This window comes from Equus caballus, chromosome 16 (genome assembly GCF_041296265.1).
Source record: "Equus caballus isolate H_3958 breed thoroughbred chromosome 16, TB-T2T, whole genome shotgun sequence".
NCBI classification, from domain to species: domain Eukaryota; kingdom Metazoa; phylum Chordata; class Mammalia; order Perissodactyla; family Equidae; genus Equus; species Equus caballus.
In genome coordinates this window covers 42581247-42607620 of record NC_091699.1, presented here as the reverse complement: position 1 = coordinate 42607620, position 26374 = coordinate 42581247, and the positions used below count along the sequence as shown (strand labels likewise).

The window sequence follows — 26374 nt, the reverse complement described above, 5'->3', positions numbered from 1 at the left end:
TTTCTGTATTCCCTCGAGAAACTGGCAGATCTGGCCACAGTGGGCCCGCATTCCCATGGGCTGGCCCTGTGAACATTTACATGAGGGACTCTTGTTCATAAGTTTGGCTTACTTTTGCCCCTTTAACATATTGCTTAACTTATTCACTTTTCACTTCAGCTGGAACACTCGTGAATAAACTTTGAAGTCAAAATATTTCACAAAAAACAGTACAAATGATCCGTTAAGTGGGGATCCATAAAGCTGTGGGCCTGTGCCCCTGCCTGCCAGCAATTCTAACACTGACCATGCAGGGACCCACTCTGACCAATGGGGCTGTTCCACACAACCCCCAACCCCTCATCCCGGTCCCTCAGCCCCTCAGTCCCTCAGCCAGGGACACATGTTTGGGAGCTGGAAGAGTGAGGTCAGAGGCGGGCGGGTTTCTTAGGAGGCTGGAACCACATCTGCATTCTGTCATCCTTCTGGACAGGTCAGGGTGTGCTGGGCTGCCTGTGGGCCTGCCAAGTCTCTGGAGGAGATGAAACAACAAGCGAGTCACATCACAGAGAGAAGCAAATAGAGCGCACAGAGAACAGGCTTAACGTACTCAGGTGAACTCAGGTGCGTCAGTGTGACGGAATGCTGGGCAAGGGAAGGCAGGCCTTTGTTCCACATCGCTTTAAAGGAAACACCCAGGCTAAGTTCTCAAACCAGTCACATCTCATTGGTAATAATAATACTGATAATCAGAATGACAGTGACCATAGCAGCAGCAGCAGCAGCATGATGGCTATCACCTATGCGCTCTTACTCTGTGCCAGGCGCTGGTCTTATCATCATCATCCCCATTTTAGAGATGATGAAACTGAGGCCCAGCAAAACCACAAACTTGATCACGCAGCATCAAACGGTGGAGCAGGAACCAGACCCCAGCTGACTCCTGAGCCCAGGCTTCTGACCACAGGGCTCTATTGCCTCGTCAAATATATGGGCACCACAGCACGGTGCCTTTTGTGCTCAGGATTCAGTGACACACACTCCCCTCCATACTCTCTTACATTATTAAAAGTCACGCTGGAATTTATTTGCATGTGTAATAACTACGCACATTGACATCTAAATGCACAGGTCATTGTACAGGGTTGTACACAAAAAACCATGCCCACTATTCCTTATGCACGGTTTGGAGGACTTTTAAGATGAATTTTGGCCTTTTGCAGTCTGTACCTTACTCGTCAGCTTTAGGTGTTTGAGTTGCCCTCCTTGTCTTTGGCCCCATTCACAGTACAGTGTCTGTCTCCTCGGAGCCCTAACTCCCAAGAGCCCCAACCACCGAGAACAAAGGCCTCCAGTGTTCACGAAAAGGCCTGAATAATGGGGCGGGTTCCCCTGAGGGACTGATATGGTCTGTTTTACAAAATATACTTTACTCCAAAGAAGAGACGTTTGGGCCCTCACTCACTCTCTCTCACTCCTAATTTATACACAGTGCACTAAACTTAGGAAGAGCAGAGGAGAAGCAGCCAAATTTGAAGAAGGAAATGAGCAAAAGAAGAGGGTACTAAGAGGTGACAGATCTCCAGAAAGAAGACCAAAAGGAAATTTCAAAGCAGGACTTAGCACCAGGCAAAAGGTTTCCTTCCCGCTCCCTGGTTATGAGGTACATCGCTGCATGCAGGGGCTATGACAAACCCGCAAGCTGGCAAGGTGGGAGGCTGAGGAGGAAAGGGGAAGCTGGGCTCACGCGCTGTATTTAATAAAGCAGGAGGCCTGCCGCCTAATGAGGACATGCTTACAAGCACAGGGGATGAAAACAGAAACGTTTCAGGCATAAGGAGGTGAAGTTAAATCACCTGGAACTTATGTGAACGTGCTGGTTCTGAGCACATGCTCTCAAACAAGAATCTCACGTTTTTCTGCCAGGAGGGGAACTCCCTGAAGATTTCCCATTAGGACACACTGAGGACAGCAATTCAAATTTGATCCTGAGTCACTCTCAACCCTACCTGCCCACAGGCAAATATATGCCTCCTCTTTTGCCCCCCAGGGTACATTTGACAATGTGTGCAGACATTTTTGGTTGTCATAACTTGGAAGAGGGAGTGCTACTGACATCCAGTGGGTAGAGGCTAGGGATGTTGCTAACCATCCTACAATGCAGCCCCCACAACAAAGAATTAACCTGCCCAAAACGTCAGGAGTGCTGAAGTTGGGAAACTCAGATCTAAACCAAGGCAAAGATGGGAAGGTGAGGATTTGACATCAGAAAGACAGGTGTCCCAACACTGTCATTTATTTACCTGCCGTATGACCCTAGGCTTTGGCCTCCTCACCTGTACAAGGAGACAATCACTCCAGTTCTCTGCTGGGCTGTGCTGGGGGCTATTGAGACCTGGTTTTTAAAAGGTGCTCTGTTAATTGAAGGTCTTGCTCTATCATCATCTCCCCCAATGCTTGCAGAGCCTCTGACTTGCTCTGAAGGTGGTGGTAAAGAGAAGCATCGGGGTCTGGTTAGGTGGGAAGGGCAATGCAGCACAGACTGATCCTGCATCCTGCATGGCACCCGCTCAAGACGGAGTGCCCATGAGGGACAAGGCATCCTGCGGGAACTTGATGGGCCTGGGACTTTGCTGGTCTCCATCAAGCTGTGCCAAAACGGGTGGGGTCAATTACGGGCAGAGGTCTGCAGGGCAGGGCATCAGCTCTATGACCTGCCTCAAAGCCCAGGAACCACTACCATTCCTACAACAGCACAATCACAATAATAACGTCTGACATCTACTGAGCTCTTAATCTGTGCCTGGCTAAGAACTAAGCCCTCTTGGTAGGTTATCTCATTTAATCCTTACAATCTCTGTGGAAGGTGGATAGGACAATTATCTCCATTTTACAGGTGAACTATACTGACTTGCCCAAGTCCTCACAGCTCAGACAGAACTGGCCTTCAGACACAGGACTCTGATGCCACAGTCCATAGCCTTAACCATGATGGCAGCCTCCTCCCTACCCTACTTCCATCACCACTTGGACTCCCATATTCTAGAAGAAAGCTGGCAACCAAGCTGATTGATATTATCATTTCAATTAAAATAATCAATGTGTGTGCATATGCAAACCAATGCAAGAAGGAAATTTCCTACAATATTTACTGATTGACAGTGTTTACTGATGAGTGGTAGAATTACAAGTGATTTTAAAATTTCTCTTTATATTTTTCTAAACTTCTCAAAGTCTTTTACAATAAACACAAATTAATAGTTAATAATATAATAAAAATTAAACTTATAAAAGTAAAAATTTATAAAATTTGTTTTTAATTTTTTAAACTTACTACTTTTTAGCAAAAATCTACCAAGTAACCTGAAATTGTTAATTGTTTAAACCAGGGATTGGTAAACTATGGCCCGAGGGCCAAACCCAGACATCTGCCTGTTTATGTAAATAAAGTTTTATTGGAACTTTATTGGAATGTAGACGCTTAGGAACACTACATGCCCTTTGTAATCTGGCCTAGAGATGGATCTCTTACTTTCCCACCTCTAAACTTCTGTTCACAATGTCTCTCTGCTTCTTTTGCTACAGCCCAAAATGGATATGCCAAGAAGCTAACGAAGCTGAAATCCCTCCTTAGAAAGGGGTCCATATGGTCTTGTGTTTTCATAAAATTTGGAAAAGGATATTTTAAAATTCTTTTTCTTGAAAAAGCCTCCCCAAATTATATGTTTCAGACTCCTCAAAACTGGATCTGCCCCTACCAAAAGCCCGGGACATTTCACCAACCTTATTCCGTTTTCAAGACTATAACATATTCAGTGGCAAGAAAGGTCTTGTCCCACCAACCCCCAGGCAGCTCTAGGCATGATGAGCTCTTTGATTTCCAACCCCCACATGGCCAACTCTCACAGACAGAGGCAGCTGCCCTTCAAGATACACCTCCAGAGACCACCAAGTAGGGGACCGGCCAGGTCAGCCCTCAGGATCTACCAGGAAGTTCACAGAGCAGATCATCCCAGGGGAGGACCCCTGAGGGTCCCCACAGCCACGAAAGGGAAAGAGGAGCACTCCCACTCACACACGCTGTCCTTCAGCCATTCATCACCTCCACTGAAATCCCACCACGCAAAGCTAATTTATGCATTTCATGATTCAGAACCTCTGTAATCGCAGCACTTTCAAATGGTAAGAGGCAGGCGGATGACCTAAAACTGCTTTCTAAAACTAAGGTGCTTGCGAGAATAACAAAAATGGGGATCAAATCACATATACATGCAAATGTTTCATTGTCTATTTAAAAGACTCTCTAATGCATAGCACAACCCTTATGGTGGGGCATTTACATCAATCGAGAGCCTACAGAGCCCAGTTGTCCAACTAAACACCCACCCACGCCTCAAACATTGGCAGATAATGTCCTTCACTCTCTGGCTCTTGATCCCTCCCTGGTCTATTCTTATCTCCCCTCCCCCAAGTGTGGGGGCGGGGGCATCTTTGTGGAGTGCAGCTGGCGGTTTTGATAAGCAGGTGTCAGGAGTTTGAAAATGACCTTGCTCATCAGCTGGTGGGAACCCAGCGGACAAGGAAGTCACTGTCTGCCGGGTCCCAGCCTCTAAAACAAGGCACAGTGAGGCCTGGGGGAAGGAAAGAGGGAAGCTTTTGCATGCGTGCACACACACACACACACACACACACACACACACACACCAGGGGTAAGTCCCCAGGAGGGGCAAAACTTTCACTGAAGAGGAAAACAAAAATCTAACAGTGAGGATGTGTTGAGGTGTTTCCCAGACAGCAGAGGTAGACAAAATAAACAGAGGAGACTGATCCTTAGGAAAATCAGGGAAGAGTCCGCATTCTGGGCAGAGCTGGCATGTTCAATTAGGAGAGAGTTGGCGGAGATGGGAGAGAGGGACGTATATTCACCCAGCTGATTCCAGCATCCAGACAGCCAGGACTGTATAAATGGCGGTTACTGTACCAGCGACTGGAAGGAGTCCAAAATGCAGGACATGCTCTGGGGAGAAAGAGAATGTCCACTAACCCAGTTTCTAATTAAATGTGGGTTAACTGGCACTGCTCCTTGCAGCTCAAGGGGCCAATTCAGAGCTGAAAGGAGCGTTTTTCCAAATAAAAAGGCTGAGCCCGTCAAGCTAGCACCTTTTATTTTCTCACATCCTTTCCGTTGCCCAACTTGACCCACTGCTAGTTGAGTTGACTCCTTGGTCCTTAGAGAAATAGACCCTCCCTGTCCCTACCACCTCCAGTGGTGCAAGGACCAAGACACCTTCTTGGCACATGAGAGAGTGAGCTCCATTCTGCTTTTCCCACGGTGTGCTCACTGCTGCCCAAGGATGAGTCACCCATGAAAGCCACACATTGCCCCCAACAGATAAAACGCTTGACCCAAGAGAGTGGCCCATTCTTGCTCCTCCGAGAGCAGAGCTCTTTCTGCAGCTTCTAGAGGATGCTGCTGCCTCAGCCGTCAGTCTTCTCTTTCCGAATTCCATCACTAACACAAGAGAGGAGATAACGGGCAAGGAAGATAACTCTCGTGACTCGCCAGCGCAAAGGGAGTACAAACTGCGAAAACCAAGGCAAACTTCCATCAGGATGCTGACAGTCCAAAGAGAAATACAGGTCAATTCGTTGGTAATAATAATAAGTCACATTTTTACATATTGACTAAGGCTTTGGGATGAGGTGTTATGTGCATCATTTCATTTAATCCTCAGAACTACCCTGGAAAGTAGGTCCTATTTTAACCTCATTTTACATGCAAAGAAACTACAGCACAGAGAGTTTAAACGATTTACCCAAGGTTGCATAGCAGTACAGTCAGGATTTGAACCAAGGCTGCCCATCTCCAGAGCCTGTGTTCTTAAACACCAAGCAATCTTAAGTTAGAACTGTAAAATTAAAGTTATGCTAAAGAGCTCATATTTGAGAGAGGTTGTGATTTTGCCAGCTTACTTTTATGTCACCTCTTACCCTCTTTTCAAGAAATGCTATAACCTGGCTTTTCACATATAAAAACAGCATGCGCCAGACAGTGTGCTCGGCGTGTGACACATATCATCTCATTTAATCCTCACATCCACCCTACAAGGTCAGTATTCTTATTATCCCATTTACTGACAGACACTGAGATTCAGGCAGGTTAGCATCCTTGCCCAAGGGCATAACACAGAGCAGGAATCTGAACCCAAGAATGTCAGATTCCAGAGCCTACATTATTTCTCTCTATATACCATCTGTCACAGAATTTCAAGATTTTCCAGAAAAAAAAAAAATCAAGAGTATCATGAAATGAGGGGTGAGAAAGGCCAAGTGCAACAATTAAGCCACCTAGATTCACTGAACGGGAGGTGCTGCAGTGGGCGGCCGGCCTAGAGCCACGGACCATCTGCCTGGTCTCGAGCCTCCATGAACTTCGGCAAATCCTTTCTCTCTCAGGGCCTCAATTTCCTGTTCGTAAAGGAGGAGCAAGAGGGTAAGCGAGCCTTCCAGCATCGTGATTAGATAATGGGCACTCGTGGCCACATGGAGCAAGGAAGGCTCTGGACCTCAGTGGATGGTAACTTCCCTCCTCCTTTCCAGACACAAGACTTCAGGAGCAGGTTTCTGACTCCGTCCCTGGACTGAGGTCTGTGCACCCAACAGAGAGTTGTTAGGTGCAGCCTGAGGCTGGCGGCAGAAAGGAAGTCACAGTTATTCTGGGCAGGAGGTGGAAAGTAGAGAGAAAGAACGAGGGGCTAGAAAGTAAGCTAGAGTGGGGACAGTAAAAAGCATTTGAACAAGTGCTGTACTTTGATCTGAGGGGTATAAACATATGTAGAAACTTGAGCTGTGCCCTTAAGTTGGCACACAGGCCAAATACATTTACAACACAAAAAAAGTTAAAAGGAAAAAAAGTATTTGAAGAGATGACAAATCAGACCAGGCAAGATTTTGCCCAATTAAACTTTGCTACTATAAATGCTCCATATAAAATATTTAACATCCCATCAAAGACACCGTTTTTTAAGTGTCTGCCTTCTAAGTTCATCATGAAAAGGGGACAATACAGAATCACCAAGATGAATTCTGAGGTTGGGTGAGGGGGTCAGGAGTGAGCATAAGGCCAGGGAAACCCTTTACTTAGTGCGTGAGGAGTGCCACTCTCATTCTGCAGAGCAAGGGAGGCCTAGAACTTCAGGTAGTGACTTAGAATCCTGACTCTGTCACTGACTTGCTGGGCCCTCAGGTTGGGTCAGGAATCTTGGCCCCTGGCAGCCTCCCCTCCCACCTGTGGAAAACAGTGAAGACCACAGAAGAAAGGGCATGGCTGGCCGAGATGTTGTGAACATTGGATGTTTCTGCCCACCCAGCATTTGATTCCCTGTCCATGGGTAACTGCACTTGGTCTTCCCATGGGGGGACCACCCCTCCCCAACTCTCAGTCCATGGGTCCAGGTGAGGCTGACTCTATCCATCCCCCTTCGAGTTCCAGGAGAGAGCATGTGGCCCAAGCTGAACAAATATGAGTCGGCTTGGGAAGTCCTATTGGAACAAGTGGCAATGATAAACTCTTGCTCCACGGCTGTGGAAGAATGTCACAGCCTGGAGCTTCTGGGAGGTACTGCATGGAGGAAGCCTTCCTGGGAATGAAGCTGATATGGAAGAAAGAAGAGCCAAGAGGAAGAAAGCGTGAGACTAAGGCCTAATAACACTGATCCCTGGGTCCAGCCATGCCTGAAACTATCTACTCTTGGGCTTTCCATTTACATGAGCCATTACATCCCCTATGCTGCTTAATCCAGACTGAACAATCTTTCTGTCACTTGTAAGAATAACAACAACAAATCCTAACTAATGGGACCATTGCATAGAATCACAAGACCTCCGAGGTACAAGGGCCTCGGTAGAGGCCTTCCACCCAGCAGTGTTTTGCACATATCAAGCATTAAATAGTGGTATGTTGGCCTAATGAATGAATGATTGTTCATCATTCTAGCTCCAACTTCTCAAACTGAAGTAAAGGTATCCCGTCAGCATTACTCTAAGCCACAAGATGAACCAACTGCATCTTCATGGAGCATTAATTCAAATGATGGCAAGTAGCTTAAAATAGTTTTTTATTAAAAGAAATACAGATCACAACCAAATGTGGTCCACTCCAGGAATGCAAGGATGGGTCAATATTAGAATATCTATCAATATAATTCATCTCATTAATAGAGTCAAAAGAAAAAAAAAATGTCTTTTTAGATGTCAATCTTGTTAAATTTCAACATTTATTCCTGACTTTTAAAAAGCCTCTTAACAAAATGGGAATAGAGGGGAACTTCCTTAAGAGATATATGCTCAAACCGAAAGCCAGCATCACATTTCGGGGGAAACATTAGAACACTCCCATTGAAGTCGCTTTAAGGGAAGGATGACCTGAGACATCGCCATCGTTTAATATTATTCAGGAAACATTTGCCAATCTAATTAGACAAACAAAAAAAAAGTTTTTACCAATTAGAAAGGAAGAGGAAGCAAAATTTTATTAACTTGCAGATGATGTGATTACATGTCTGGAAAAATTCCTCCCAACAACAACAACAAAAAATAAGATCCAAAAAACTATTAGAACCAGTAGGACAATTTCATAATATTAATCAACTTAAATAAAAGAAGATATTAATCAATAGCTTTCCTACATATAAAAAAAAGAAAACATGAAAATATGATGGTGATCCGGCCAACATAAATGATAATTCTAAAACTCATTCTTCAAGATGTGACCCCTTAGGAACAGAGCTGACCACACTAATATACACACATGGTCTCATCGTCTTGTATCTGAACTGACCTGCATACTGCTCCTCACACAGGCTAAGTCCCTTCCCCGTCCCTGGGCCTTTGCATGTGCTGTCTCCTCTGCCTGCCATGAGTTTCTCTGAGAAGGGTGCAGGGCTTGTTCTCTCAGCATGCAGGTCTGTGCTAAAATGTTATTCTCTCAAAAAATCCCTCCCAGTCTCCCTATCTAAAATTTCACACCTTACTCTCCATCCCTTTATTCTAGTTTATTTTTCTTCACAGCACATATCACCAGATAATGTTGCTTCAGGTATTTGTCTGTTTACAGTCTTTCTCTCACCAGAAGGTAAATTCCATCAGGGCAGGGACCACTATGTCTGTTTCAATCACTGATGGATCCTACACCCCTAACATCCCCATTCCTGACACACAGAAGGGTTCAATAGAAAATGTTGGTTTTAGGGCCAGCCCAGTGGCATAGTGCTTAAGTTCACACACTCTGCTTTGGTGGCCGAGGGTTCATGGGTTCAGACCCCAGGTGTGGACCTACACACTGCTCATCAAGCCATGTTGTGGCAGCGTCCCATATACAAAATAGAGGAAGATGGGCACAGATGTTAGCTCAGGGACAATTTTCCTCAGCAGAAAAGATATATATATTGATTTTATAGATGGATGGATGGACTCTTTCAGTCCCCAGATCCAATCTCCACCCTATTGCCTGAATATTTTTCATTTATTTCTACTTTTTCCATTGATATCCAAACCATCTACCCACTCATTCTCAACAGGTCTATACTGCTTCATCACCTCTCTCCTGGATGGCTACAATACCCCTAGCTGGTCTCTTACCCCCAAGTTTGGCCTCCTTCCAAATCTTTTTTCCACTCTAGCCCCAGGTCTTTTCTCAAAATGCAAATGTGATCATGTCACTCCTCTACTTAAAATGTTTCAGTGGCCTCTGGGGACCCTTATGACAGTCTAAGCTCTTTACTACCAAGGCTCACAGGGCCCAGTCATTCCAGCCCAAATGCCTCCCAGTCTCCTGTCATAATCCATGATCCAGCCACATTGAGTGACTGTCTGTTCTTCCAGCATGCCACATTCTCTCTGGCCTCAGGGCCTTTGCACATGCCATCCCTATCACATGGCTCACTCTTTACCTGACTACCCCTCATATATGCTTCCATTTTCTGACTGTTACCTCCCCTGGCAAATGCTAGGTCCATCCCAAAGTCCCCACAGCTCCTCACACTTCTCTGTCATACACTCACCATGGCATGTTTAGGCCTGCTCCCTCTGGTCTGTAAGGTTCACAAGAGCCAGCTTGTGCCATTCACAGTACCTGGCACCAAGCAAGCACTTAAGATAGATTTCCTTGATTTTAATTTAAATCATGCCTTCTTTGCCATCATGCCTTCTCCAAACTGGCACAGGGTTCATTTCTTTGTATCACATCTGACACTACTTTTGGCATCCTGACTCACCATTCATACTCCCTTGAGACACAAACAACACATATGGACATGCTCACACTTGCACACACACATAACATACTTGGAGTATCTGTCACTCCCCAAAACTCCCCTTCCACCATGACATTCTAACTTTGAGGCAATCTTGTTTTCTGCCTGAGTGTCATAGAGTATTGGAGCCTGCTATGTCAAGCACACTCTAGTCAAATTTGACTGGGTCTAATAAAAAAGAGGGAGATGTGTCAAGAAAAAAGTGCAAAGGCTTTCTCTGAAATGTCTCCCTTAGTCACCACACCTGTAAAGTCTGTATCAAACAGACTCAATCTTATTTGAAAGTCTTAAACAAAAAAGCAAACAAAAGTCAGATCTGTGTCCTTGAATATGACTTGTTTCTGTAATTAAAAAAAAAACAACTTGCCCCGTGTTTAGGATGAGAGAGCATGTTTTATTACAAACCTTTTTCTTTCCCAATAATTGTCAGAATTATGGTCAACATAACATCTCTATCAGATCTAAACCAAAACACAATGCAGGCTGTGGTCTTAACCAGATGTTAGTTCAGCATCACCAGCCACAGGTCATCCTCACCTTGGGAGACTGACAATGCCACCAAGGAGACCTTGTCCTGGACCTACTCCAGCCTCTGGGCTTTACTTTCATGGAAGGGGAAAGGATGGAGGAACACAGCAAATGGCACCATGAGGACGCACTCAGACAAATCCAGAACGTGGATCTGACTCTTTGAAACACTGGTGTCATGGATGACAAATACAAGAGAAGGGCCTGTGCTGGATTGAAGGAGACTAAAGAGACATAACAACCAAATGCAATGCTTTAGCCAGGAATTGCCCCAGGTGGGGGTGGGGGTGGGGCATGGAGAAATGGAACGAGCTGTAAAAAGTGTTTTGGAACAACTAAGGAAATTTGAATATGGACTAGATATTAAAAGATACTATAAAATTATTGCTAATTTGCAGAGGTGGATAACAATAGATGAATATATAGGAGGATGTCCCTATTTTTAGGAGTTACAGGCCGAAGTATTTAGGGGTAAAGTGTCAGGATGCCTGCAACATGTTTCCAAATGGTTCAGGGGAAAAAAGTGTATGTGTATATATACACATACACACAGAACGATTGAGGCAAAATCTTGAAATAAAATCCAGGTGAATGAAATATTATTTTGCTAACTTTTTTGTAGGTTTGCAAGTTTTCCAACTATACAGTTGGGTAGAAAAATACAAGGTAAAATCTAGTTCCTTTGATAAAACATTCTAATAAGAAGGTAAAGAACACAAAGAAAGGGGCTGTAGCTCTTTTAACAGTGATTAGAATTCAGGTCATTTCAGAATCTAAAACATATCTCCTATCCACAAGCACAATATTCTTCTTACAATACTAGTAGTTTCATGATACTTTTGCTCACTTTCTACAACAGGGAAAGTGTGCCCTCTGCCTGGAACACTCATCCCTCCCCCAGAGAAGCGTTCCCAGATTTCACTGGAGAGAAGAAACCCCCTTTATCTGCTTTGGGAAGTAGACAACAGGTTATTAAAACTCACCCATAACTCTGTCACTGTAACCTAATGGAATGTCTGTCCATGCGATTACGAGGGTAACAGCTGACTTTCCCACTCATGAGAACCTCCGGGCAGCAGGGGCAGCGTCAAGCTCCTGCTCACTCCTTCTTAGAGCAGGACCAGGCACACAGTAGCCACCCAATAAACGTTTGTTCAATGAATGAGATATTACACAGCCCTTCAAAAAGGAAGCATATGAAGATAATGTAACAAAAAATGATTGACATGAGTGAGAAGAAGTATAATAAAACTACTATGATTACAACAATGCAAACTAAAACTTTGCAAAAAACCATAAACCACCAAAACTAAAACAGTAGCTAGCTGGGGGAGGTTGGGGTGGGGGGAGGTTGGGGTGGGGGCAGCGGATGGTGCTAAGAAAATGAGTTGCCGTGGAAAGATCCTAAGAGTATGGTAGGTGCCAAAGGGACAAAGACTACAGTGCCTTGGGGATAAGAGGACAGTAAATAAAGGAAGAGAGAAGTCAAGGAAATGGTGAAAAACTTTTCTCACTTGTTCAAATTTACAGGTGGAAAAACTCCTCAGTCCTAACCACAAGGACAACCTAGCCAAAAGACAACTAGGCATTGACTCCACCCAGTTAACTGCTGTCCTTCAAGGCTACAGAGCACCCAGGTTCTAATTCCACCTCTGCTACTAACTCACTGTGTAACCCAGGCACATTGCCTCTGCAGGCAGTTTCCTCACTGGCAAAAAGAGAGGGTAGGTCTAAAGGAGCAATAAGATCACATCCAATGAGCACTAAATAAGCCATAGAGATCTAACATACAGCTTATTGAATGTGGACAATAATATTGTACTGTAAGTATATAGCGTGATACATATCATTACAACAGCAACCATATTACAATACACAAATGTATCAAAGTAACGTGCTGTACATCTTAAATTTACACAACATTACATGTCAAACTTATCCAATTAAAAAAAATGATCAGGGGCCGGGCTGGTGGCGCAGTGGTTAAGTGTCCATGCTCCACTTAGGCAGCCCGAGGTTCACCGGTTTGGATCCCGGGTGCGGACATGGTACCGCCTGGCAAGCCATGCTGTGGTAGGCATCCCACATAGAAAGTAGATGAAGAAGGGCACAGATGTTAGCTCAGGGCCAATCTTCCTCAGCAAAAAGAGGAGGATTGGCAGCAGATGTTAGCTCCGGGCTAATCCTCCTCAAAAAATAAAAATGATCAAAGGACCAAAGAAATCTCTATTTTCTTCTGTCAAGTGCTCATAATTTCTCAGGTTTCTACAAGTAATTTGCCATTCCTTTTTGAAACAAAGGAAAAAAATTAGATTTTCTTAAAGCAGTAAAAAAAAAAGTTTTTAAACAGATCAGAATATCACATCCCACTCTTTATCAAGGATCCTGAGTAGAAGAGTTAGGAGACAGTGTTATTCATAAAACTTCAGAAATATGAGAAATCTTCACCATTTTACATTTACACAATGCTCCGCAGTTCACCAAGGAATTCCACGTTGTCTAGGCCCACTTCTGAGATCAGGAAACCGGACTCAGAGGAGAGGCCAGATCCTAACGCTAAGGCAGCGGACTGCTGAGACCAGCTCATACGGGGGAGAGCGGAGGGCACACAGCCTGGTGACTTTGCATCCGTAGGTTGAAATTGGCCAGGGTGGGAGCATTTACACCACGGCAACAGGCAGACACCACAAAGCTGAGCTCCCCCCACCCCGCAGCAGCCAGTTCACCCTCAGCCTTCCCTTCATCCTAGCCCCAAACCAAGACTGGACCCCAGGCCTCTGTCCCGCCCATTCAGGGCTCCTTTCCATCACCCTCGTTTCTGCTTCCTGTTTAGTTCCCTGCCCTTGTAAAACCTCGGCTGGACTGCAAAGTCCTCCAGGGCAGGCACCCTGTTAGATGTTCTCAGGCCCTGCCTGTTCTGGTCACAGTCCATCCCTGAGCCCCTCACAGTGCTGGCACACATCCATCCTCGATCAACGCCCATCCCTAAAGAAGACACTGGCTCCTGTTCAGACTGTGCACAGCACGCACAGCACTGCACATGGGTGGGACAAAAGCCATGCTCAGCTCAAGTCCCAGCAGTGATCCTGGGGAAAAACCTTAACCCGGGTTCCCACGCTCTTCCCCCATCCAGAGAACAAAAGTCTCAAGGCTCTCCCCATCCACACCCTAGCAGAACACCCCAGACAAACCAGCATGTCATAAACGCATCTTGATAATTCTGTACCTCTGTGAGGCCAGTGAGCCCTTCAACAATCAGGGGTTCATAGGCCCCCCACCCCCAGACTCGCACGCTCTCCCAGCCTGATTCTTGGCCCTCAGAGGTGAAAAGGTTCATTTACCTCCAGAGAGTATGACACACTCTTGCCTGGAAGGAATTTTTGATCAGATTCCCCAGGAGGGAGATTGACGCACATGGTCTCCACCCCGCGAGGGCTCAGCATCAGGAGAGGGGCTGCCTTTCAGTGTCATGGTCACCCACGCGGTGGGGGTTGGGTCAGCTTCCTCCGCCAGATGAGTGCAGGCCGGAGACAAAACCCTCAAAGACACTCTTTCCCTACTCACTGGGTTCCATGACTTGTGTCTCCTGGTGCCACCTTGGAGCACTGTGCCCATTCGAGTCCCCTCCAGCTTGAGTGTTTTTAAACATTCCCCAAGTATGCACTGTGTGCCAGACCCTGCTAGGCCCTCTCTTAAGCCCTTCCTGTCTCCTATTACAGACGCAGTATTCATCTCTCCTTCTAGACCGTAAGCAAGGTCCACATCTGACTGTATCCCCAGGCTCCCTGACAGAGTGCTGACCACATGGTAGGTACTCAAATGATTGCTGAACGACTTTTTCGAAATGAGCACCATCCCTTAGGGATTATCACAGGGAAGTAGAGGGCACGTGTTCTGATAGCTCCTCCTTGGTTTTGTGGTGGGTGGGAGAATGATTCACAAGCTGATAACAGACCAATGCCATGTGCTGGGTGTCAGCCAGCTGCCCGGTGCCCAAGCTAAGCACTTCTCACCACACTGAACCTTCACATCAACTTTATGACCTAAGTCCCACTGTTATCCACCTTCACAGATGGCAAACTGGGACTTCAACAACTGGGCCAGGATCTTCACCACCTCCCTTAACACCCTCCTGGCAGTTCCCCTGGTCACTGGGCCACCCTACGAGAGGGAGGCTGCCTGGAATTAGAGCATGCTAATGGGCTCCCAACAAGACTTGGATGCCCACTCTCTGCACCTTGATGGATTATCTCGGCTGAAGCCCAGTCCCACCCCTGGGGCAGCCACAGCAGCCCCTCCCTATTCTGCAGAGTGGCTCTGAGCTCCCCAGGGAGAAGGTAAGGTGGGGGGTCCCCATCAGATGAGAAGGGGGGAGAATGGCAAGAAGCCCAGGGGTTTTCTCCCTTGAGAGTCTCAAAGACACTGAGCCCTACAACTACGTGTGACATTGGGGCAGGTACCTAAAACTCTGTTTCCTGATCTGCAAAATGGAGGCAAACAGTGTGTGTTTTGCTCAGTTGCTGGGATGTCTGGAGCCAACAGATACACAAAGCCCCTCAGAAGGTGCCCAGAATTGGCAGATATTATTATAATTTGCTGTGTAGAGGGTTAGCCGGGCTCACTGGAGAACTAAAGGGCTTTTCCAGTGGCTTCACAGCATATCTTCCAAGATGCTGTCCTAATTAATGCCTTCGGCCAGTACAAGGGCAGGTAAAGACTCAGTTTGGTGAAAAATCCACAACGAAGCAGAACTCGAGGTTCAGGAGACTGGGTCTGGGTCTCGGCCCTTCCATCCCTCACTACAGAACCACAGCATAGCCCTTCGCCTCTCAGTCTCAGTTCCTCTTCCATAAATAAGATCACCTCCCCCATGGGGTCTTATGTGTCTCAAATAAGATCATGTGCGCTCATTAAATTACTTTAATAATAAATTAATAATAAGCTGTCTATGGGGTTATGCCAATGAATGTAATAAGGAGCCTATTCTATTTTCACATTCATTCCACAAATGTTTAATGAGTGACTATTACATCCCAGGCACTACCCTGAGGAATCAATGAGGAGACGACACACAGACTCCATCTGCCCTCATGGGGCTTACAGTTGTTTTAAACAATATACCTAAACTTTCGGGATTGAAAGGAAACTCATCAATCAACCAACCCCTTCCTTTTAAGCCAATGAGGAATCTGAGAGAGAAGTAAAGAGACATACCCCGGGTCATATAGCCAGGAGGAGGAGAGGGCAGAATTTGCACAGCGGGTTTCCAATTTGCAGTCTAGCTCTTTGCACAGGAGAGTTTCTGCCTGAATAAAACCTTTATAAAGATACCCGACCCTCCCACTGTTCTCAACTCACTCACCAGTAAGCTTATGACAGGGAGTGCAAGACATCTTCCGTTTTTTGCCTACAATAATATTTTAAAATCCCTAATGAAGAAAAATCCTAAACCATTCAAAATCCAACGTCTGTGGCTTTGGTTACTTTGCCTTTCTGTCCTAGGCACATTACTGAGGCATCGGGACGAAGCTTCAAGATCTCGCGGTCCAGCATGCCCCCATGTGTAACAGCAGTCATGGGGGGCTGCACACTCTACTCTCAAGAGAGAGAACCGTCCATGCACACTGACCCCTTATAGACTCTGTTGGGCCCCGTGAGAAAGGCCACATTTAAGTGAGCTTAAGCCAGCAATGCCCAAACAAGTTTGGTGACAGGCCCCATGTTTCCCCTGCAATGCCTACTGGTGTTTGGAGGAAATCATGTTCTAAGGAGCAGACTGGGGGAAACGCTGACTAGATCTCCAAGAAGACACCTTGGAGAAGTGAAGAGCCTTGCCCAAGGTCACAGGGCTGGCGTGTCCAAGAGTTAAGGCGAGATCCTCAGGTCAGGTGAGGTTACACTCTCCCTTTCATTGGGTTTCCAGCTTCTCAAGGTCAGCAGCTGACCTTCTGGAGGTGGAGGAAGTGGAGCAGGCTCCACACAGCCCTTTCAGCAGTGAACAAAGAGCTAATAAAAATCAGCGACCAAAACAGCTCCCGCCTAAGGATGAGATAGAAGCTGATAAGCAGATCAAGAAGAGAACAACTAACAAGCAGTTAAACTAACTCATCTAAAAATGAGGGCTGTCGAGCAGGTTCAAATCAGCCTACCCGCAGAGCAGGAAAATGGAACACGACTCTGAGGCAACTCTCGGCTGGGGATGCGGCCCCCCATTGCCATCTAAAAATTACTCTGTTTCTTAGCCAACTCAGTTCACCACAGCTGCTCACAGGCTGAGAGCCTACTGTGTGCTGGGCCCTGGGCCAGATGTGAGGAGTCACTGCCAGATAAGGCCAGACCTTTCAGGACAGAAAAGTCTAGTGGAGCCAGCACAAAGGAGGTGCTCAAAACATACTGGAAAAAATGAGTGAGCCAGAGAAGATCTTTATTTTCATAAGAGAGACACATATTTGTACAATCTGAGAGTGAAAGGCCCTGCAAGGAAAGCCTAATCTCTTATTTGAGCATTTTCCTAAAGTGCTTATTAGGGCTGCTGAGCAATGATGGGTGTTGACTGACTGACTGACCAAGTGAATGAATGAATAAATTTAAATCTTTCCATTTCTCCAGCATGAGCTGGGTCCTAACCATCTACCTATTTCACCACAAGTCCACTTATAGGAAGGATTTACATGAAGGGTAAGGACTTTTCCCCTTAAAATTCTCCTCTTTTTTTTTTTTGGCGAAGAAGATTCACCCTGAGCTAACATCTATTGCCAGTCTTCCTCTATTTTGTATGTGGGCCACAGCAGGGCAACTAACGAGTGGGGTAGGTAGCACCCAAGAACCAACCGAACCCAGGTTGCCAAAGTGGGGTACACCAAACTTAACCACTAGGCCACCGGGGCTGGCCCTAAAATTCTCCTCTTTGAGCATCAGAAATTCCACGTGGTAACTCCATTGTTGCACAGCTGAGGAAACTGGGGCACAGAGAAGCAATATTATCTCCCCACAGTCACTGATGGCAACACAAAATGACACTCCCTTGGGGCTTAATCTTCTAGAAATCCTGTGTTCTTGTGAATTGGGTAAATGACAATGAACAAAACAGACAAGACCTGGCCTCATGGAGTGCAAGTCCAGTAGGTGAGGCAGACACTAAAAAGATAAATGCATATAGAATGAGAAATTGTGTCAACCAATTATCATTTCTAAAACACAGTTCAGGCCCTATCAAGCTCCTGATAGAAAAATCTTCCTAGGTTCCTCACTCTACATAGGTATAAAAACAAACAAACAAACAAAAAGTGCAAACAGCTGCCTTTATTGGGTGCTTACTCTACGTATACCAGGTGCTTGACTCTGATTAACTCAGGACATGCCCCAACAATCCAGTGCAGGAGATATCCTTATTAGCCCCCCGTTGACCAATGAAGAATTAAATTTTTCCACTTAACAACTGCTCATGGTGTGTGCAACTGCCTACCCCCTCACCAAGACTCTGAATTCCCTAAGAATTCATATCTTACCCATCTTTTTGTCTCTGATACACACAGTAGTATTCAATAAATGCCCACTGAACAAATATATCCATTGATTGATCAATGGCCTAGTTTCCCTCAAGGCATTATCTGCTAATAAGCTCAGTTTTTAGAAGTGCTGATCAGTGTCCTGTTAATCACATGAGAGGTAGCTGTGAGGTTGTGCAAAGAGCCAGAACCAGACCCCAGAGACCTGAGACCAAGGCTTGTCTCTGTGTGAACTCGGACCGTCATGTCATCACTCTAGGCCTGCCTGCTTACAACTGTAATGAGGAAGAAGCAAGAAATGATGCCGTGAGCCTAGGATCTCTTCCAGCCCTAAGGTTTTTATGTCTCTAAAAGATAATGGGGGGGACAGGGGGCTCAGGAAGGCCTTTGAAATTGCACTCTGCCTGCTTTTAGAACGAGATCTAAAGTTAAGCATTTCAGGGTAGGGTGACTGATCAGGTCTATCGGGCACAAGTAAAGAACGTCCTCTCCTGCCACAGTTCAGGGGGCATGTTTATCCTCATAAAGTATATTTACTCCCTGTGATAAATATGCTCACCCAGGAAAACCCCTTTCCGGAGAAGCGCTTTGGATGAACGCAGGTGAGGCCGCCACCCCCGCTGTACACCAGAACACAGGGGCTGGGGATAGGCAAGAGCCCGTGTTCATATGCTGGATGGGGACAAAATCCAAAGCCACCTCTCCCAACTCCTACATTCTCCTCTGGGAAGACCACGGATGTGGAACAACAATTGAGTGTGCTTAAGGCAACCGCAAACATGGGCGTGATGGCTCCAGAGCTATGTCCACAGGGAGAACTCACCACTTGGCAAGCGTGGGACTGTTGGTCACTCCAAGTGGAGCAATGGGAAGGAGCTCGGGCTCCACAGTGTGAGAGTTTTTGCTGTTTGGGTTGGTTTTAAATGAATTTTTGTCCTAATATCACCTAATGGCCATAATGGGGTAACAACACAACTCCCTACCTTATAGGACCACTGGAGAATTAAATAAGATAAGTAAACCACGTGATCCACACAGAGCCTGAAACATGGTAAAGACTCAAATTGTGGCTCCTGATGATGGTGGCGGTGGTGGATGAAGCCACCCGAACAAAGTAGGGAAATCCAACCGAAGGCTCTTCAAAACCACCTTGGGGATCAAAGGAGAAGCAGGTCATCCTGTGATGAACTCTCCTAGAGGAGCTTCTAGATACTTTCCAGAAGAGAAAAGGAAGTGGTGTCCGCTCCTGGGAAGGACCAAGGCTGCCCAGATGCCCTGGGCCTCATGATAGGTCACCGAGTCCCTGTGAGGACAGAGGCTCGCCGAGGCTGCTGGGAGATAAAAACAAGTAACAGAGAGACCTGAGAAGATGAACTTCCCAGGGTAAAGAGATGGGGACGGAAATTACAACCACGGAGAGATACCATTGTTCACCCAACAGACTGGTGAAAACGAAAAAGCATGAAGAGCTGAGGTGCAGCAGGAGGCGGGAAAACAGGAAACCCAGTACACTGTTGACAAGCGGTCTTTAGAGAACAACTCAGCAATATTTATTAAGATCTTAAATGCATACACAGGACGGCCCAACAACTCCACTCCTCAGTAACCACCTAAGAGAACTACCTGCCTGTGTGCTCGGGAGGCATATGCCAGAAAGCACAGCACAGCACTGTCGTAAGGGCAAAACACAGAACCCACCTAAAAGGAAAACACCACCACCAACAGGAAAACAGCGGGATAAACAGTGGGATTCTCATACCATGGATACACTATTCACTTTGTGGCACTATAAAAACAAGGTAGATTCACGTGTACTGTCTTGAGAACATTTTAAGACATATTATTAAATTTTATGATAAAAATCATCTAACACACTTCTCAGAATGTATCCCTGCTGTCAAGCAACACATGAGTGTAATTCTGTACCATACTCGTTCTATTTACACCAACTCTTCCTTCTAAGTTTTAGAAAAATTCCCTCATACTTAACAAAGGTATCCCTCCTCTGGTGTCAGAAATTAGAGACATGAAAAGGGGACACATGAAATTTTGCTATCTCCAAATTCTTGATGGCCTCTGATGACTTATACAGACTTAGAGGAAGTCTCGCACTGCATTTCATTGCTGCATATAAAAATTTTTTTAATTTTCATTTTTAAAGATATTTTTACCTTTCCTTGTTTTCTTCCATTTCTCGGAAGACACACTGATTCATTACTGTGGAACTGTCCATAGACACAGTGTGGCAGGCCCAAGTCTTCTTTCTGAAAAAGTAAAACAACCAATATATAGAAACTGGGTGCATTTATGTTATAAACACACAAAAAGCTGCATTAAATACATACAAGGGGAATATGTCAAAGGCTACACAGTGTTCATCAAAATCCATTCTCCTCTTTTTCCATAGTAACTCAAGTTTTATCAGGGACCACATTTCCTAGGCATCCTTGCAGTTAGGTGCAGCCAGGTATCTGAGTTTACAATGGAATATGAAAGGAAGTAATATGTGCCTCTTCTCCATCTAGGTCTTAAGACATGGGCATGCCTTGTCCACTTTTCTACTGGTTCCCATTGGCTGGAACTCAGCTCCGACCATGCAGATGATGACAACACACTTGGAAGTAACAGAGCAACAAGATAGAAGGAACCTGGGCCTGCAACTGACTGCATGGAACATGGCCACTCTCTTGCCTTGGAACTACTGCCTTAGAGAAAAATGTCTTTGTTCTTTAAGTTACTGTTTTTATTGGGTCCTATTTTTATGGCTAGTTAATTCTCATCCCTTTTGGCACTATGATTAAATATTCTCATTGGGGCCCTTCTGAGGGTGGGTTTGGTTATTCAGAGTTTGAGACATGCTGTGTCTATAGAGACAGGTGAGGCCAAACTCTTTTATGTCCAATCTTGGTAAAAGTGCATGCAATTTCAAGTAGGTACTCAATCAGTGTTTGATGAATAAAGAAATGTTAACAAGCATGTAATAGCTTCTCATGTGAAAACTCTCAAGAAGAGGGCACCAGGCACAGAATTAGGAACCCTGGGATCCCCAAGTATGAGCTGTGAGCTTCACTTCACAAAATGACTACTTGGAATGGTAAAATGCCATGCTAATGGATGTGATACCCAGGTTTAAGGATTCAAGACTATGTGCTTAGGAGAGACAGAGACTAAGAGAGAGACAAAGGGATAGAGACAGAGAGATAGCACTAGAGAGAGAATATTCTGATGGGTGGAGGATTCCGCCCCCCATTCCACTCCCTGAGCATTTGCCCCAGTGTGAGTCTGAGATATGACTCTGAGGTTCCCACTTCAGTCTTGGGTACTGTATTCCTCATCACTCGGGGGGTGGTTTTAGCATTAAAAGATAGATTGTCTTTCTATAGCATGACTCCAAACACAAACCAGCTACTTCACTTGGTGTCAACCAAAGAAACAGCCATCAGTTTCAGTGCTAGAAGAACTGTTTGTGTAGACCACATCGAGGGGATGGTGTGTTGGTCTCCAGCCTGGCGTCTTCTGGGAAAAGAGGGTTCAGGGTAATTTTAGTGTCCGTGATCTGCCTTGCTGGTGCTGTCTTTACGGCTCAGGTCTGCTATATCAGCTGCTTGACTGTTGATCATCACAGGCCTTCTTGGCCGAATCTCCCACTCATCCTCCTCCATCTGCTCCACCACGGGTCTGGCCTTCCTCCCAGATCAAAGCACCATTTAGATAAACTCTCAGATCCAGGTGAGCAGGACCAGACATCCGGGACCCCTGCCCCACAAGGTGTTGGCCAGAGTCAGTGTTGGGGAGAATCCCCAGCCACATCCCCCAACGCTACTGCTCTTTTAACTTGCAAAGAGATATTTTTAGCATCTGGATCCCCGTCTGGGGCCACTGCTCTGGCTTCCATCAGAGCTTAACTTCATCAGCTGAGGTATGTGCGTTATGGAGGGGCCCAGAAAAGGCAAGAGGGAAGATGTGGATCCTGGAAGGAGGGGAGATGGAAGGGTAGCGGGACTTGAGCTCAGAGTCCCAGAGGTGCCACTGCATCCCCACCATAGAGGGAGAGGGGAGAAAGCAAGAAGCCCACTCTAGGGTTGCTTCTGCAGCTGCGAACAGCTCAGCCCACTGCACCTCAGCCTAGAAACCAGATTTACTCGGCATACGGAGCTCTAGTGCCGCACAGTAACTACTCAAGGGGATCTGACACCTACACCCCAAAATGATACCAACAGCAGGACTCTCCTCAAAGCCACACTTCCTGAACAGCTGTGAGAGGTCAGAGCCTGCCCTCCAAGGGTCCACCAGCTGATTCCAGGTCAGGGCTTTAGGATTTTCCCTCCTGTTATTGAAGGTATTCTGCAGACAGCCATCAGTAAACCATTGCCCTCCAGCCTGTGGCTAGAGGAAGGGATTTGGGGCACCCGTCTCTGTACCCCAGCACTGAGGCATGCCCAAGGGCCAGGCATGGAGAAAGATTATCTCAGCGAATTCTCACGACAGCCCTAGGAGGCCAATACTGCCTCACCATATGAATCAGGCAACTGGGCACAAAGATTTGCCAAAGGCCGTACAGACAGCAGATGGTAAAGCTGAGACTTGAACCAGGCGTTTGTTCTGGGAGTCTGTGTTCTTAACCATTGTATTGTAATATGCATGGCAAAGCTCAGTAAGGGTTCAGTGAATGAACTTGGTTTCAAAAGCAGTTTCAGGGCTGTGGGGAGACAGTGTCTCTACGAAGCCCTAAAGGGGTGGACCACGAGCCTGCCCTCACCCGCCCTGGATGACAACCAAGTGGGTGCTATTCTCAGACCCCTCTCAAGGCAGCCACTCCACCCCCTAACCACTCCAAACCCGGGATTTCCAACTTCTGTAAAAGGAATTTATGCTTAATACTAGTGTCGGTAATGACCAAACCACGGCTGACTCAGCACCTCCTATCTGTGGGCTGTGACCTGGCAGCTCTCACACAGAGCCTCTCATCCACCCACAGCCCCGCAGGAAGGCAGGATCACACCCAGCTTACAGACAGCAAAACCAGAGCCAGAGAGGCTGCGACGGGCTTCAGGTCACAGCACTTGGGTGAGGGCCCTTTTCTAACTCCGAGGAGCTGGCCGAACGGCACACCATCCCCACCAGTCGCCTGGGTTACTCAGAAAGTTACGAAGATAAGTGCTGGTCTAACTCTTCAGCCAGAAAGTTTTATGTTAATCTAAAGTTAATCACATTTCCCACTCCAGTCACTTCCATGGAAGAAGAATTTTAACTCTCCCCAGCTGGAAACTCTGACACCGCCACTTCCTCATTCCTCTCCTCAGCTGGCTGGATCAGCACCGACCAGCATTCGCTGAGCATCAACCTCCTGCAAAGTGTCCACTGCATGTCAAATCCTGCTAATTCTTCATAGAAAAGTACTTCCTCTCAGGAAGCACCAAGTGTTGGTGAGGGTGTAAAGCAACAAGAACGCTCACATCCTGCTGTTGGTGGAAGCACAAAATTGGTCCAACCACCCTGGAAGCCTGTGGCAACAGCTACTCAACTGGCATTTGCTCCTAGGAACATATGTGCACCAAGAGACATTTTCTAGAATGTTCTCAGTAGTACTATGCATAACAACCCTGTATTAATTTCCTACTGCTGTTGTAACAAATTACCACAAATTTATGGCCTAAAACCATACAAATTTATCATCTTAGAGTTCTGGAGGTCAGAAACAGGTCTAAATGGGCCAGCAGGGCTGCATTGCTTCTGGAGGCTCTGGGAGAGAATCCATTTCCTTGCCTTTTCCAGCTTCTAGAGGCCACTTGCATTCCTCGGCCCATGGCCCCTTCCTCCATTTCAGAGCTAGCAATGTAGCACCTTCAAATCTCTCTCTTCTCTCACCTCTGCTTCCCTCGGCACATCTCATTCTCTGAACCAGATCCTCCTGCATCCCTCTTATAAGGATCCTTGTGACGACATCGGGCCCATCCAGATAATTCAGGATCATCTCCCCGTGTTGAGATCCTTAACTTAATCATATCTACAAAGTCCCTTTGCCATGTAAGGTAACATAGTCACAGGTATTATCAGTGAATGGTACCCCCAGGACCAGGGATTAGGTCATGGCTATCTTTTGGGGGGCCATTATTTGGCCTACCTCAAGCCCTAAACCAGAAGCAACCCAAATGCTCATCAACAGTAGAATGAATGAAATAAACAGCAGTAGTTCACAGCAATGAGAACGATGATCTAAAGCTACATGCAACAACAAGGATGACTCTCACAAGATGATGCTGAGCTAGACAGGAGTGCTTGCTGGACAAGTCTGTCTGCAGAAAGGTCAGAACCAAGAAAACTACCCAAAGCCGTTAGCTGTCAGGGTGGCAGTTGTAGGGGGAGCAGTGGCTGGCAGAGGACACGAAGGGGCCACTGGAGTGCTGGCAAGGTTCTGTTCCTTAATCTGGGTGCTGCTCGCACAGGTGCATTCAGTTTGCAAAACTCCATCACGCTGTACAATTATGATCTGTGCCCTTTTCTGCCGGTATGTTATGCTTCAATAAGAAGCTTTAAGAATTTTATAACAATGATTTTGTCAATTCAAGGGTTTTCCCCCACTCCGCCCAAGTACTCAGTAATCCTCTCAAAGAATAAAGTTGTTCTGTGTTTGTTTTCTATAAATCAATACAGCAATGCTAAATTTCCCAACTTGGCATCCTCATCCTACCATTCAAGGTCAATAGTTATGAAAATACAATAAATGTATTTATAACTAAAAAAGCAGCAGCAGCAGCTTCTCTGTCTCTCTCACCTCATTCCCACTCCATAGGCATGTGTCATCTCCCCTCTGTATGAAGCAGATCCCAGCTGATCTCAACACCCCCCATCCTGCCAATTTCTGCCCACCAGATTGACTGACCTGGAATGTTCTTCTGACACCTGCGGCATGGCCCTTCCTCTGTCTGTCCTTCACTCCTTTCACCTACCTGACACACCCACAGTGAGCCCCATCTCCTCCCAGGGCTCCCCCCAAACTTCCATAGGACTTGCAATACACACTACACCATTTGGACTTACTTGCTGTCATGTGTTAATTGCCAATAGTATCAAGGACCTTAGTCTCCTCTCCCCAAACAGACTGCAAACTCGCAAGAACAGAAAACTTGCACATTCCATTCCCTCCTTGTAGTTCTGACTGCATGGGAACTTCTAATGCTGATTAACAATAACACCTACCACTAACAGCCTTTGCTGAGCACCTGTCCTGCAGCAGGTTCAGAGCTCTTCAAGCATCATTTCATTTCCTCTTTCCCACCCAGTGAAGTGGGTGCTATCCAGATCCCTCTTTTGAATAGGAGGAAATGGAGGCACAGAATGGCTAATTAACTTGCCCAAGGTCCCAAAGCTCATCATAGGGAAGATGGGATTGGAACCCATGCACTCTGGTTCCAGAGCCCGTGCTCTTGACCCAGACCCAACTCTGCTTCTATAATGCCACCCCTGAATCAGGGGTTAGGCATATCATTGGTGCTTAATAAACACTTTGACATGCTCCATCACCAAAAAAAAAAAAAAAAGATATAGTAAGAAAAAAAAAGACCCTCACAAGTACACAAATAACAAATCAAGACTCTGGACCAAATAAGATCTTTTCAGCCTCAGATCTCAAAAGAGGACACACCCTCTGGAAAGAGTTACAAAACCTCCGTATGTTCCTCGCTCTGTATCATGCTTGGCATTCGGGGGGCTTTATAAACATTTATCAATAAACAACAGCCAGGGTTTGTCCTCTGGGCTTTTATCAGAACTGGGAGAGAGCTGAGTACACTTTTTTCTGTCTGCCAACCTCAGGGCTGAAGCCAAAGTCACAGCTGAAAGCTGATTGGACGATTTAGTCCATGACCACAAGGTCTCAAGCCCTCTGCCCCAGATGACCTCACCTCCCCAATGGCCAAGAAATCTGACCCAGAGGCCTTGGCTGGAAACAAGGCCACCAACCTTGAGGGCTGCTGTAGCCACTAAACTGAGCCAGAGATAACGACAGCAGCAGCCATGCCATTGTGAAGACATCACATCGGGGCC

At 46.1% G+C, this 26374-nt stretch overlaps 1 protein-coding gene across 7 annotated transcripts in view; it reads right to left on the bottom strand.

Annotated features, from left to right (window-relative positions):
• ARHGEF3 (Rho guanine nucleotide exchange factor 3) overlaps positions 1–26374 on the bottom strand; it is a 284680-nt gene that overhangs the window by 227924 nt on the left and 30382 nt on the right. For 4 of the 7 annotated variants that reach the window (XM_023620236.2, XM_023620237.2, XM_070237340.1 and 1 more), the window contains one exon: positions 20500–20592. In XM_023620236.2, the coding sequence (XP_023476004.1) occupies positions 20500–20561 (62 nt within the window). In that variant the 5' untranslated portion in view covers positions 20562–20592. Of the gene's footprint in view, positions 1–5496; positions 5563–20499; positions 20593–26374 lie in introns of all 7 variants that reach the window. The other 3 variants (XM_070237342.1, XM_070237338.1, XM_070237339.1) reach the window with 1 other exon arrangement.